Consider the following 15,953-nt stretch of genomic DNA (forward strand, 5'->3'; position numbering starts at 1 on the left):
CATTTAATTTTATTACATGACTTTTACCACAGGGTGTTGGTTGCTTTATTTCTGTCTTTTCTAGAAGCCTGTGACTATTAAAATTTATTCTTAGAAATGGTATGAACCATTCCTATCCTTTCTTTGCTTCACTGCTTCCACTTGATGCAGGATCAGAGGGCCCTGGACCACGTTTCTTGGTATTTACAACAGTAGATCACAAGCACAGCTGTATGGCGGGAGTCACCTCGGAAAGGTCATTTAAAACGTGAATTTCACTTCTTCTTTCTGCCTTCCCCAGCTCCCCCAATCAATCCAATAGGTCTGGGGTGAGGCCCAGGAATCTGCATTTTAACAATCTGGATATTCTAATACAATGCGATCTTTGTTTAAGAAGGGTATTTGTATCAGAAACTCAATTGCTATAAACAGGAAAAGGAGCTATTCTGTTAACTAGAAGTTCAGGAATTGGGGGAGTTCTGAGAACTTCCATCCCTTGAGTAGGGATGAGCAGAACCATTTTTTCTCTCCTTCCAATCAGGTTTAGTGTGCTTGCCCTTAGTCAGCTCGCAGTTGCTCTGAGTCCACAATGTACACTAGGGATGTTGCTGTGTTTGAGCTCGCACGCCTGTGACACAGGCTCTTAAAGAACAAATGAGCTAGTGTCAGTGAAATATCAACACACAGTGAACTAAAAGGAGAATCACACTTATGTCACAGAAAACAAAGGATAGTTGCTTTTATGCCACTAATCAAAACCAGAACTTTTTTTGTAGGCTTGTTCTAGCTTCATCTGGAAAGTGAACAGAAGCATTCCTTGATGGCACAGTACAGACACTGACACTTAGCATACAATCACATTTAATTACTCACATGTCGTATAGTCTACAATAGCCACTGCACACATACTAGTCATTAGCGCTCAGCAATGACAAAAAGTAATTGCTTCCACTCCTTGGCCAAACAGGTCTATCGACCCAACACCAAGTATTTTGTGTGTCTTACTGGACATCTTGCCAGACTTCTTTATAGGGAAAGACACTGACCCGGCTAGACCTTGGTGCTCCCATCTCTTGAGAATCAACTGTTTCTTACATTTAATCACTTCACATGTCCTATTCCGCAATGATACTTAGCTGGTTTGTGGTCTGATTTGGTGAGTATTTAAAAAAACTTGAATTTTTGGAATATGAAGACATGTCCATGGGTAACAGGAAACTGACTGTCTTTGTCTTGTCCCTACAGGAAGCAAAATAAGGGAAGAAAAAGACTTTTTAGTGAGCCTTTATACAGAACATTGAGGATTTTTCCCCCCTCAATCACCAAATACTACCTACAGTGTTAAAAGTTCACTTAAAAATATATCATGATATTTTTTGTTAAGTTGTTCAACAATGATATAAGGATATATATTGGAATGACCTTTTAATTAAACCCAAGGAATAGTGTGGATAAAACAAAAACTTAAAACTACTGAGGGAGAGACTATATGGCTGAGGAATGATTATTAGTTTGATGTTCAAAGTGGAAGAATATCTCATTCTTAGGCAAAGAGTCTCTTGCGTCAAATCTCTTCAGCTCATGAAATGAAGCAGAAACTTGAGGCAATTATTTTATAATCCAGATAAATCTGCTCCTGTTGACTGTGAATTAACTGAATACCCATCATGCCTGAAGAGTAAAGGGGGTAAGAGCAATAGCCCCGTGTTATCTGAGGGATTATATCTTTTCATTTTGCCTACTCCTTTTACCTCTAAAATATTACATAGAATTTAGACATTAACCAGGAGAAACTGATCTTAGGAATAAATCTAAAGAACAGTGTTTAAAATGACTGCCTTTTCTTCATTTTTGTTCTCTTTTGTGGGAACAAAGAGGGTAGATAAGGCAGTAATTTCACTGAATGACATTTGGTGGCCTGTGTCTCAGAAAACACAGCTGCACCTTTTTTTTCTTTTCTTTTCTTTTTTTTTTTTTTGAGACAGAGTCTCGTTCTGTCACCCAGGCTGGAATGCAGTGGTGTGATCTCAGCTCAGTGTAACCTCCTTTTCCCAGGTTCAAGCGATTCTCCTGCCTCAGCCTCCCCAGTAGCTGGGATTACAGGTGCACGTCACCATGCCGGCTAATTTTTGTGTTTTTAGTAGAGACGAGGTTTCTCTATGTTGGCTAGGCTCATTCTGAACTCTTGACTTCAAGTGATCTGCCTGCCTTGACCTCCCAAAATGCTGGGATTTCAGGCATGAGCCACCATTCCCAGCCAGGCCAGCTGCACCCTCTTTTGGGAGGGAGGTAGGCAGCCCAGTGCTTCCAAGCACTGGAATCAAAATAATAACAACCACTGCCACTTGGTGAGCAGTCACTCAACCACCTCATTTACTCTTCACAAAAACTATGAGGTATCTGCCTTTAGGATTCCCTTTTTACAGAAGAATAAACTGTGACACAGGACAAACTAGTAACTTTCTCCAAGGCCACATTGTTTGTAAATGATGACGGAGGTGGAATTTTGGCCATCTGATTCTGGAAGCTGCCTCCTTAAACTTCTTTCTGGATTTGGAAAAGGAGAGAATATATTTATTGTGATGAATCTGGTTTACCCTATCAGCAAACTGAATAACATAGCATTTCTAATTTTAACTGTTTATATGGGCCCTTGTCCCTAAGCTTGTCAAATGAAATTTGTTTTTCTAAAACACAGGAAGAAAAGATTGAATTTCTATGTCAAAATTAACAAAAAATTAAAATCCTGTCTTTAGTTTCTGGAAAGCTTTGATTCTTAGAAATATTGACATTGGCATTATTTTGTAAAATATTTTCTTGGCATAATAATGGAAAAGTTCACAAGCAAATTGGGTATGATGTCTGATATGATTCAAAAGTCAGTGCAAACAAATTGGTTCTTGATAAATATTTGTAAAATGCTTTGAAAGCTATTAGTTAGGAAATTAATTTCCCAAATAATCAGAGGAATAATATAATGACATTTTACTTTACTAGTTAATTCCTGAGAATATAAAAGACACATTTAAAAAGGGCTGCAATAAAAAAAAATGCTCAATTCCTACTAAATAGTTCTAGTGGATTTCATGCCAATCCAGCTGTTGATTTTAAGCCAATACTGGCTTTCTTCCCTTAATACAACCTTGCAATTGGCTCAATCTTTCAAATTAACTTTTATGTTAGAAATGGGTTGTATTCTAAATAGTTCATTAGTTGGCAGCTTGGAAGTTGGAAAACATTTTACTTTAGAAAAATAATACCTCATAAATGTTGGTTAGGTTCCCATACTATCATAGAAAATAATATAAATTGAAATGGAAAAACTAATAGTACTACAATTCTCAGCATTGTATGTCTGTGAGAATAGTTTAAGTGCAAAAAATAAAACATTATGATATATACACCGTATAATTTCAGCATATGTGAACACAAGCTATCCATCTCAATGGTAGTTATTCAGGTAGTAGGATTATAAAGAGTTTTGTTTTTAAACATTTTTACTTTGTATATTGCCTCTATATTTTGTAACTTTATTTTTATTTTTATTTTTTTTGAGACGGAGTCTCACTCTGTCACCCAGGCTGGAGTGCAGTGGCCCAATCTCGGCTCACTGCAACCTCCGCCTCCCAGGTTCAAGCAATTCTCTGTCTCAGCCTCCCAAGTAGCTGGGACTACAGGCATACACCACCACGCCTGGCTAAGTTTTGTATTTTTAGTGGAGATGGGGTTTCACCATATTGGTCAGGCTGGTCTCGAACCCTTGGCCTCAGGTGATCGGTTCACCTTGGCCTCCCAGAGTGCTGGGATTACAGGTATGAGCCACCATGCCTGGCTGTAAATTTTTTTTTTTTTTTTTTTTGAGACAGATTCTCACTCTGTTGCCAGGCTGGAGTGCAACGGTGTGATCTCGGTTCACTGCAAACTCTGCCTGCCAGGTTCAAGCAATTCTCCTGCCTCAGCCTCTCAAGTAGCTGAGATTACAGGTGCCTGCCACCATGCCTGGCTAATTTTTGTATTTTAGTAGAGATGGGGTTTCACTGTGTTGGTCAGGCTGGTCTTGAACTCCTGACCTCAGATGGTCCACTCACCTCAGCCTCCCAAAGTGCTAGGATTACAGGCGTGAGCCACCGCGACCAACACCTGGCCATAACTTTTTTTTATGATAAACATTTAGTGCTGTTATGGAACTGGAGATATATATATATGTGTGTGTGTGTGTGTGTGTGTGTGTGTATATATATACACACACACACACTTTTTTTTTTAAGAAAAAGGACATATCTCTGCCATTCTTCTGCTTTCCTTCTTTGAAGACACATGACCAATGGAACCCAATGATTGAGTGTTCATTTCTTGTTTCCATATCCCACATTTGATCTATAAATAAATCTTGTTGGCTCCACCTTTGATGCACATCTAGAAATCACACCCACTGTTAGCACGCTTGGCAAAGAAATGATCCCTTCTTGCCTAGATTATTTTACAGCCTTCAGTCTGGTCTCCTTGTTTTCAATATTGTTCTCTTAAAATTTTTCACAATAGGGTTTCCAACCCAAGAACTTTTTACAAAATGAAAAGAGCATGTTATCCACACAAATTTATTTACAATAAATCCAGAGTCACTGGAATTGGGTGGAAGGCCACCCTTGGCTCTCTGCCTACCTGTCCTTCTGCACACCGGCTTGCTCACTTGTCACACCAGGCTCCTGGCCTATCCTTGAACACACTGGTAATGCTCCTACCCAGGGCTTCTGCATTTGCTCTTCTCAACGCCTAGAGAGTTCTCTCCTTAGACTTGATCAGGACTCACTCTCTCTCTCCCTTCTTTACTCAGGTGGAAAGGCATTCTTTGGCCATGGTATCAAACATTTCATTATGCTCCTCTAACCCTTCTTTATTCGCTTTATTTTTTGCTTTGGTACTTAACACCGTCTAACATAATATACACTTTATGTATTTGCATGTTTACTGATTATCATGTTGCAAAGAAGTAAGCTCCACATGGGCAGGGGTTTTTGACAATTCGGTTTCCTGCTGTATCTGCAGGGCAGTGCATCCTGCCCAACATGCAGCACACCCTCAGGATATATTTATTGAATGAATACATGTAATAAAAGTATAAAAACCTAGACTGAAAAGATAAAAACCAAACTCATGATGACATTTGCCCCTGGGAGGACAAGGGAAAACTTATATAAGACTTTCTTTATTGGTGACTTTCTTTCTTTCTCTCTCTTTCCTTCCTTCCTTCCTTTCTTCTTTTCTCTCTCTTTCTCCCTTTCTCTCTTTCTCTTTCCTTCCCTTCCCCTTCCTTCCTTCCTTCCCTCCCTCCCTCCCTCTCTCTTTCTTTCTTTCTTTCTTTTTCTTTCTTTCTTTCTCTTTCTTTCTTTCCTTCCTTCCTTCCTTCCTTCCTTCCTTCCTTCCTTCCTTCCTTCCGTCTTCTTTTCTTTCTTCTTAGAGGCAAGGTCTCACTATGTTGCCCAGGCTGGTCTCAAACTCCTGGGCTCAAGGGATTTGCCCACCTCAGCCTCCCAAACTGCTGGAATTATAGGCTTGAGACACCGCACCCAGCCACATTTTATTTATTTTATGTATAAAAACATCTGAAGCAAATATGAAAAAACTTTTTGAATCTGTTGGTGCATGTAACATTAATTTCTGAATATTTCTGTATTTTGGAAGTTTTCATAAGACATTTATTCTGGCTTTCCAATAATTTCACAATAAAGCATATATTCCTTAGCATTCCACGAGCGGCCTTTAATGATGAATCCTTCTCACTTCTCCATCCTCATTTATTTTACTACTTTTAGTTTCTCTCAATGGCATGGCTTCTTCTATCCTCATGTCTGTTTCATTCTACTTGGGATGATCTTTCCATTTTTCTTTGGCTAAATCTAGTAGTCCTTGGTGACTCCAGTTACTCTCCCTGCTCCTATGATAGAACCTTCTGCAAGGGAAACATAATTTTCATCCTGTCTTTGGAAATCCAAATAAAGCTTACTTAACCTTTGTATCCCACATCCTATGGGAAGTCCAGTGCCCTTTCCAATATTTATGAGAATTCCTACAGGCCTCTTGCTTATGGTTATCTCTTGATTTGCTTTCCTGCCACTGCTGAGTTCGATGGTTCTCTGGGTCTCTCAACAATCATATTTTTACATTTTCTCTTTCCCGTGATAAGCTAATAATCATGAGACCCAGGTCCCCTCCTCTTGATTTTCTTCCTTCTACTCACACAAGACAAAGACAAGTAGAGATCTTGCTGAAAAGTTAGGGCCTCATTGGGAGTTGGAAGGTGGGATGCAGAGTGTGGGAGAGAGGGGGCAGTGCACGCTCCTGCACAGTTGTGCAGATAAATTGGGCTTGGTGTTAGAGGACTTGACTACCACTTCAGGAGCCACTGGCCAAGTTTCCTCTAACAGACCCTGGCTTGTTTTTCCTTTTCTTTTCTTTTCTTTTTCTTTTTTTTTTTTTTTTTTTGAGATGGAGTCTTACTCTGTCCCCCAGGCTGGAGTGCAGTGGTACCATCTCGGCTCACTGCAACCTCTGCCTCCCGGGTTCAAGTGATTCTCCTGCCTCAGACTCCCAAGTAGCTGAGGTTACAGGCGCAGGCCACCACGCCTGGCTAATTTTTGTATTTTTAGTAGAGACAGGGTTTTGCCATGTTGTCCAGGCTGGCCTTGAACTCCTGACCTCAAGTGATCCAGCCTTCGTCAGCCTCCCAAGGTGCTTTCTTGACTGTTGTCTCACATCCCTCCCATTCTCAGGCTGTTCCAGCTCTCTAAATACCAGTTCACATATTTTGGAGAGCAAATTGGTTTTCTCTTTGTCTCTTGGCCCTTATGAGTTATACCTAAATAATTTTTTTAAACAATTTCCCCTAAAGCCCACTAAGGCACCTGCCTCCACCAGAACAGCTGTTCTCTGAGAGGAGTTCTGCGTTCAGCTCTTAAAGTAACTGTGCCTTCTCCCTGAGATGCACTTTATTGCAGTAGATAGTTTATTTGTGTGCCTTTGTCACTAAATGAGAGTTTTGACTGTAATGGCTTACTTTTGCTGAATCTTCTATCACTAGTGCCTGGCTTAGAATATGATCACTAATGCTTAATGAATAAATGAATACTAAGTTGTCCAGCTGTTAGAGGCATCTATTAGAGGGTGCCATTTAACCTCAAATAAATTTGTTACTTTAAATTCCCAAAATGGACATAGGTGATATGGAAATTATTTATATGCTATTTGGTTTTGCTTCCTCCACTAGATAAGACTTCACTTATCCAGGGGAACGTCTCAGTAACCATCTCAGCATGGGCCTATTCACCAGCTTGAAGTGTATTGTACATTACCTGCCGCCACAAACATGCTCAGGAGAAGCTCTTTGGATGGTCCTATTGCTGGTGAAAGAATCTGTAGCAAACACCTTTTCTTCCATGTCTTGATTCTTAATTGGAGAACATGCCAGTGACTTAAGTGTTCCCTGAGCTTCTAGAATTCTGCTTTTTGGGTGACTTTTCCCAGCTTTCCAGGGATCATTTGCAGCAGATGAGCAAACTGATGACGAAATGGAATAGCGTCTAACAATCATGACATTGCCTGTACAAAAGACACAAAATTCAACTTAAAAAAATTCTACTCTGATGACACTCACAAATGAAAAATGATAGAATTTTATTGAAACTATCTAGACAGAACTACTGTTTCTCATTACTTTTTTGGCATAAAAGATATCCATTTGGCCAGGCTCGGTGGCTCATGCCTGTAATCCCAGCACTTTGGGAGGCCGAGGCAGGTGGATCACGAGGTCAGGTGATGGAGACCATCCTGGCCAACATGGTGAAACCACGTCTCTACTAAAAATACAGAAATAAGCCAGGCATGGTGGCGGGCACCTGTAGTCCCAGCTACTCAGGAGGTTGAGGCAGGAGAATTGCTTGAACCCGAGAGGCAGAGGTTGCAGTGAGCCAAGATCATGCCACTGCACTCCAGCCTGGGTGACAAGAGGGAAACTTCGTCTCAAACAATCAAACAAACAAACAAAAAGCATTCATTGATTTATTTTACAAATATTAATTAGGTGCCAACCATATGCCAGGATCTTTTTTAAGAGATGGGGATGTGGTAGAGAACAACATAAAATTCCAGAGTTCACCTTCTTATGTGGAAGACAGACAGTAAACAAACAACAGATGATAGAATTCACATAGTAATACATTCTAGGAAGGCAAATAAGGCTGATGAGGACAAGGGGATACAGACAGATGCAGGAAGGTGTTCGGAGGCTATTTCAATTGTGTGGCCAGGGAAGACCTTTCTGAGGATACAGCATTAGAGCAGGGGCTTGACATACATAGATAATAAAAAAAAAGAACTTAAAATTGGGAGAACATGAATCTCCCAGACATGCCAATTCTTGATGGCCTTCTTACTCCTGATTCTAGAAGAACAGGCTTATCCACAGTGTCTGATCACCTGAATGGCCACAGGAATTTAACAGGTTGTTGCTAACTGGCCTATGATTGCATGTCTTGGCCTTAGTTGGGACAGTCATTAGGAGGATGTCTATTGAGTGAGAGACACATGGCAAAGAGCAAAGATGCATGGTGTGGGAAATTGGAGAGCCCCTGAAAGAGATGGAGAGATTTGTGGCTTTAGTTTCCAGGGGCTTCCAATTCAGTTTCTGTTCATAGTGTCTCCCAATAAACTCTTTCCTTGAGGTAAATCAAATCTTCCCTGTGTGTGTTTTTTTTTTTTTTTTTTTTTAATAACGAGAACATATTGATTAAAAGGGCTTTATTTTAGAGGCTCTTGGTATGTCTGAATGCCAGCTCTTACACTGCATTAACTCTGTGATCTGGAGCCGGTCATTTAACCTCTACTTGGAGGTCTGGTGATTATCCAACGTCTACTTGCACGTCCAGTGTTGTCCATGTGGCTTACAACACTGATCTCATGGGTTGGTTTTCATTTTCTGGAGCACTTTATGAGTGATTGTGGAATCTTCATTCTTTCTCACTGCAGCTTTGCCATGAATGAGCATGAAAGTGTAAAAAAACCGCTGCATTATGGGTAGGCTTTGCGAGTGCCAGAAGCACAATTATTTTTTATTTATGTTTGCTGACCGCTTCTGGAAAAAGCAGACAGAAAATCACTATAGTTATTTCAAAAGGTGGAGGCTGTTTTGGCTTTTTGTAGAACAGAAGACTGAATTGTAGGAGAGGTCTAGGGAGAGTTTAAGTTCAAATCTGTTTGAAGTGATTAACTGCAAATATTATTCGTAAATTATCTTTAAATGCTCCCCTTGGTCATGATATGTAACTTCCATAATTATCTAAAAACAGATCTGTGACTACTTACAAACATAAACTTTTTTGTTTAGAAGGATTATAAAACAATCCCTTGATACTGAATCGTAGGGAAACACAACAGGAAATTATGCCGATGATAGCAAAGTTACGTTTGTTTTTACTTGGGACCTACGGTTAATTTGGGAGTGATTAGCATATAGGCTCATTGTTCATCTCCATGGGTCACAAAGGGTCTGTGTCCCTCAGTTTCTTATTAACAAAAGAGAAAAGATGTTCAACACAGCATCACAGGCTCATTAGAACAGTTTCGAAGATCACAGGCAAATGCAGTTTATTTGCCAGCAAAGGATGTGAGCAGAGAATCAGAGGTGCAGCAATGCTGTAAAGAGTTGTTTCTTTTATCTTTACTGCGGCAAATTGCTTCAAGGTTCCACAGGGCAAGACGGGCTGGGAAACATCTCTGAAAGCGCTGGCTAGATTTCATATCTACCAAATATTTATGCACTATTACAGATGTTTCCATGAGCATTTATCCAGCAAGGATTCACTCTGCATTCTCAGTATATTTTATCACCACACAGCTGTGTCTGGGCTGTAGTGTAGCTCTGCGTCCTCGGGTGACTTCAGGGGAAGTAGGGTTCTCCACTCACAGAGAGCCTCACTTTATCTCACCACACATACCAAGGAACACATGGAGGAACTTTTAGTTCTAAGTGATCCACTTCCAGGTCCTCTTTAATTGTTCCCTTTCTTAAAGTGCGACTCATATTTCTGATTTCACATTACTCTTTCTGAAAGAATAGGTTTATGTATTTTTGTTTCCAAAAAAGGACTGGAGAAGTTGGATAAGATAATCTCTATGAGGCTTATATTCTCAACTGTAAATAAGGAAATTTCTACTGGATGATCTCTTCCCTCCCTCCCTCCCTCTCTCCCTCCCTGCCTGCCTGCCTTCCTTCCTTCCTTCCTTCCTTCCTTCCTTCCTTCCTTCCTTCCATCCCTCCTTCCTTTTTGATGGAGTCTTGCACTGTTGCCCAGGCCAGAGTGCAGTGGTGCAATCTCGGCTCACTGCAACTTCCGCCTCCTGGGTTCAAGCGGTTCTCCTGCCTCAACCTCCCCAGTAGCTAGGACTACAGGCACGTGCCACCACGCCCAGCGAATTTTTGTATTTTTAGTAGAGACGGGGTTTCACCATGTTGGCCAGGATGGTCTCGATCTCCTGACCTCGTGATCCACCCACCTTGGCCTCCCAAAATGCTGAGATTTCAGGAGTGAGCCACTGTGCCTGGCCCTCTAACGTTCCTTTCCAGTAACAGATTTCTATGATTCAATTAATTGTAAGTATGAATTTCAATTGACGTTGGCAATTACTGTTAAAACTACTGATGAAAACTTATGCTCAAGTCAAATAATAATATTTTTCTGACATGTCCAATGATATTATGACAACTATTACTTAGTAATTTACATTGAGTCTTATTTACACTATCTTTACTCCTCTCAACAGCCCTGTGAGGTAGATTCCATCATTACCTCCATTTGACAGATGAGGAGAGTGATCATAAAAACTCTACATCACTCTATATTCATAGAATCACAGGATTTTGCAGTTGGAATAGGACTTGAAAGACATTTAGCCCAATCCACTTATTTTTACATGAGGATGCTAAGATCAAAAAGTTTATGTGACCTGCCCAATGTTGAACAACTGTTACAAAACAACTAGGAATACAACCCAGGTGTCTTCATGCTCAGGACAATGTTCTTCCTACTTATATTACTTGCTATTATAATAGCACATAACATTTAAGAAACACATAAACATCATTTAAAGTAACTCAACTGGACTCCCAAGTGCAAATCTAAATGACATTTCTTTCTGTGTTTTATTTGTGCAATAAGCAAGGTTTCCTACAATTTTATCAAATATTTTTCACCAGTACTTCTTTTTTTTTTGAGACAAGGTCTCACTCTGTCATGCAGGCTGGAGTACAGTGCTGCACCCTTAGCTCACTGCAGCCTCAAACTTCTGGGCTCAAGGAATCCTCCCATCTCAGCCTCTCAAGCTCTCAAGTAGCTCAGTCTATAGATGTACGCCATCATGCCTGGCTAATTTTTTCCTGGCTAATCCTTTTCTTTTCCTTTCTATTCTTTTCTTTTCTTTGTAGAGATGGTGGTCTCCCTATGATGCCTAGGCTGATCTCGAACTCCTGTCCTCAAGTGATCCTCCTGCCTTCACCTCCCAAAGTGCTGGGATTACAGGCATGAGCCACCATGCTTGACCTCACCAATCCTTTTCAAAGTTAATGCTAACATTCTTATTGGAAATTACCACCCATATGCTGAAGAAGTATGATATCAATTGTGTGTTTAACTCTTATGAATATGTTCTAACCTCCTCCAAGCTTGATGATGTTTAGACCCTGAGAATTTAAAGGGCAATATACTCTGTTCTTTGAACAGTGTTAATACATGTTTTAAAATAGGACAGTGAGTTCTAAGATGCAACTTACTTTTCTGTTAGGATAAGTACCACAGAGAATAGATTTGAAGGATTGTTGCTTATTTTTGGAGCAAGGCAGTGGTTTTCAATGGTGGATGGGGTGCGATTTTGTTCCCAAGTCAATATTTGGCAATGCCTGGGGACATTACTGATGGTCATAACTGGAAGGGGAAGCGTGAGCGCTCCAGCATCTAGTGGTTAGAGGCCAGGGAAGCTGCTAAGCACCCTACCATGCTCGAGATGACCTCCACAGTAATTATTCAGTCTCAAATGTCAGTAGTACAGAGGTTGAGAAACCCTCAACTAAGCAAATATTACAAATGTCCACATCCTTTTTTTTTTTTTTTTCCCAGCAGGAGAATGTCTAACCTCCTATAGGTTACTCTTTCACAGTTTTATTAAATAACCAGTAGACAGTTACTCAATCCAGAGTTGTACTTATGAAAAGGGAAAAAGACCTGGATCGGAATCTGTTTTCAGCTTTCAAATATAGGGTCTCATTAGAGACACACATCTCTAACTGGGAGAACCAACCAGCAAATATGACCTGTTCCATTGTCAAGCTGTTCGGAGCTTCTTTTTCTTCTTTTTGAGATGGAGTCTCACTCTGTCGCCAGGCTGGAGTGCAGTGGCACGATCTCAGCTCACTACAACCTCCGCCTCCCAGGTTCAAGTGATTCTCCTGCCTCAGCCTCCCCAGTAGCTGAGATTACAGGTGTGCACCACCATACCTGATTAATTTTTGTATTTTTAGTAGAGACAGGGTTTCACCATGTTGGCCAGGATGGTCTCGATCTCTTGACCTCATCACCCGTCCACCTTGGCCTCCCAAAGTGCTTCTAATTGGCAGTGCCTGAAGCTTTTGACAGATGATTTTAAGAGTTTTGAGTATTTAATTATGTATATGAATTATTTTATTTGAATATGTTGTGTGTAGGCAGGTATTGACGATTTTAATGTAGAGTGTATTTCTCACTCTGCTGATTTCTGACCCCATGTGTAATCTTCACAGTCAAAATATTTCTCATAAAAGGTGAGAGATTTGATTTTTAGAATATATCAAACATTGACTCTGTATCTTGAAGTCTTCAATCTGTATAGCCAGCTGAATTATGTGCAGCATTGATTCATACAGGACAATAAAGTTATTAGTAAAACATGGATAGGAAATAGTATCTGCCATTTGTTGTGCCTTGGCCAGGTGCAATACTAAGCATTTAGTTCATATTACTGTAGTTAATCCTCACAACCTTGTGAGATAGGTACTATAACACTTCCAGATGAAGAAAACAAAGATTAAAGAGGTCTAATCACTGGCTTAGAGTCAAGTGACTGAAGTGGTCAATTGGCAACCATATTTGTTGACTTTGACATCCATTCCCTTATCTGGTGTGCAGTACTGTTCCAGCCTTATAAGTGTGCATGCCGTTTGACATACACACATTCAGTGTTCTATTATGCAGCATTTAAATGGCTGAAGTTAAAGAGGAAAAAGACCACATTGTTCCTAGTGTGACTGATTTCCACAAACCTGTCTCTCTTATCTTTCCCAGCAAATATGGAAGTAATTTTAGTGTTGCTATAATATGTTGCTTGAAGATGCTAAAGCCATTTTTGTCTAGGGATTCAAAGGTAATCTACTAGGAGGAAAGGGATGAAACCCACCACCGTTATTACCAAACTATACAGTTACGTGATCAGCACAATACACTTAACTATTTCACGATATTTGCAAAATGGGCACAACCCACAAGAGCTCAGAATGTTTGGGTACCTTGGTGTTCCTACGCTGCTGGTGCTGCATCAGTGGAAACGGCACCCTGAAGGGTTGCTGGAGATTGTCCTGGCGCTTCCTCCTCCCTTTCGTCTCCTGAATCTGCCCCTGAGCCTGAGGCTCTCTGACTGCTTGCAGTGAGTTTCAATCGGAGGGCTTGATTCTCTTTCTCCAGTTTGTGGATCTCTGCCTGCGTTTCCTGGATAACTCTCACGAGCTGGATATTAGCTTCCATTGTCTCTTCTCATGTCACTCTAGTTGGCTTCTTTGGGAGAGACAGGTGGACTTTTCCTCATGAGCCCAAAACACAATCTACTCAGCAGGTCTGGCTGATCCTGCTCATAAACCTTTCCGAACAATAGCTGTCACTCTTCTCTGCGCCATCTTTCAGCACCTGGGGGGTTAGGCTGTCAAGGGAGGTAAAAGATCTTCCATGAAGTATTCATTCTGGGTTTTGTTTTTCAAAACAGAGATTTTCTTTCTATCTTTCATTTCATGTCAATCCACAGTTCTAGAATATTGCTTTGTGTGGGAGGAGAAGAGAACACTCCACAAATTTCCAGTGAGGAATAGTTTCTTGTTTCCATCATGAACTTAACCATCACAACAGCCACTCAGTCTTTTCTCTGTTGCCACTTCTGGGATCAAATGTATCTCAGGATCACCAGCTGCCACAAGTGCAGCAAAATGGACATAGAAGAATTATGCCATGTCTTCTCTGTCTAATGCGCATTTTTTGCTAAATTATTAATTTTGACACTTATTAAGGAAGGGTAACATTAATCACAAGGGGTCATATGAACTGCAGGGATATTATTTAAATATGATGTTGGTAATTCATACGTAAATCCCTCAAGATAGGCCAAGGAAGGACAGATATTATCACTCCTCAGTAAGTTTCTATCTTACAAGCATTTTGCTATTATTTACTTCTAGGATGTTTGCCTGGGCAAAGGCTGCCAGGGGTATTTTGGGAATGTAAGAAGATACAGACTAAACATTAATCTTGAATGAGAGAGACATGTGACAATTACAGCTTTTGTTACCTATTTCCTGAAGAGGTTTCTTTGTGGGGAAATGAAAAGTACAAATCGTAAATAGCATATGCCCTGATAGCAATATCTGTTTGGAAATTCAATTAATGTTTAAACATAAATGATCTTTTGCAATACAGTGAAAATAATTAGAAAACTTTTTACGGGGATAGATTTTCTTTCACATTCATTTTTGTTTTCTCTGCGTGTGTGTGTGTGTGTGTGTGTGTGTGTGTATTTGCCCATCCTAATACATATTTGTTGATTGATCCAAGGCTGTTTAGATGGAAGGAATGATTGGAGAAAGTATTACTCCTTTTTTATTCATACAAATTTATTTTATTTGTTTGAATTTTATGTTCACTAAAAAGTCAGTATATAAAAATGATGAGGGCATTTTCATATACTATTTATATTTGTATTTAAATGAATTTCAGTAAACATGTGCCACTCCAGAGGCTGTAGAAGTAGCTTGTAGAAATGTGGACTATGGAGCAAAATGGGATTGGAAAGGTCATCCAATCTCACCACCTACTGGATGTTCAGATCTGTTCCACAGTATCTCTGCAACGGATCATTGACCCTATATGTGAGTATTTCTTTTGTAGGAGAGTTTCCTTCCTGCGATTTTCTTTTTGAGAAAATTTACTCATAAACAAGATAGGCAGTATTATTATCCCCATTTTACAGCAAGGAAATGGGCATAGAAAGTTGAAGACACTTGGCCTAGGTCAGGGATACTAAATGCAGGCAATGTGACTCAGGAGTTTACATACTCAATAATTATCTGTACTGTGCCCCTTAGAATTGTGCCCACCTCATCAGATATTCTTTAAATTGTTTTTATTTTTAATTATTATTGATACTTAGCAGTTGTACACATTTTTGGGGTACATGTAGTTTTTTTTTTTTTTTGAGACGGAGTCTCGCTCTGTCACCCAGGCTGGAGTGCAGTGGTGCCATCTTGGCTCACTGCAAGCCCCGCCTCCCAGGTTCACACCATTCTCCTGCCTCAGCCTCCTGAGTAGCTGGGACTGCAGGCTCCTGCCACCACGCCTGGCTATTTTTTTTCTATTTTTAGTATAGACAGGGTTTCACTGTGTTAGCCAGGATGGTCTGGATCTCCTGACCTCGTGATCCTCCTGCCTCGGCCTCCCAAAGTGCTGGGATTACAGGCGTGAGCCACGGTGCCTGGCCCACATGTGATATTTTGATAAAGCACACATTGTATAATGAGCAAATCAGGGTAACTGGGGTAGCCACCACTTCAAGCATTTATCATTTATTTTTGTTGCTTTTTAACTAAAATTATTTCCATTGACCAAAAATTGGTCTCCATGCAGCTCGTTCTTAGC

At 40.3% G+C, this 15,953-nt stretch overlaps 1 protein-coding gene across 1 annotated transcript; it reads right to left on the minus strand.

Annotated features, from left to right (window-relative positions):
* Window positions 1-1,094: 1,094 nt before the first annotated feature.
* Window positions 1,095-13,799, minus strand: CCDC195 (coiled-coil domain containing 195). Its single transcript, XM_054549055.1, is given in 3 exon segments — window positions 1,095-1,218; window positions 7,329-7,575; window positions 13,565-13,799. Coding segments are annotated over 3 exon segments (606 nt in total).
* Between the last annotated feature and the right edge of the window lie 2,154 nt (window positions 13,800-15,953).

The sequence above is a fragment of the Pongo abelii genome, chromosome 11 (assembly GCF_028885655.2).
Source record: "Pongo abelii isolate AG06213 chromosome 11, NHGRI_mPonAbe1-v2.0_pri, whole genome shotgun sequence".
Lineage (NCBI taxonomy): Eukaryota > Metazoa > Chordata > Mammalia > Primates > Hominidae > Pongo > Pongo abelii.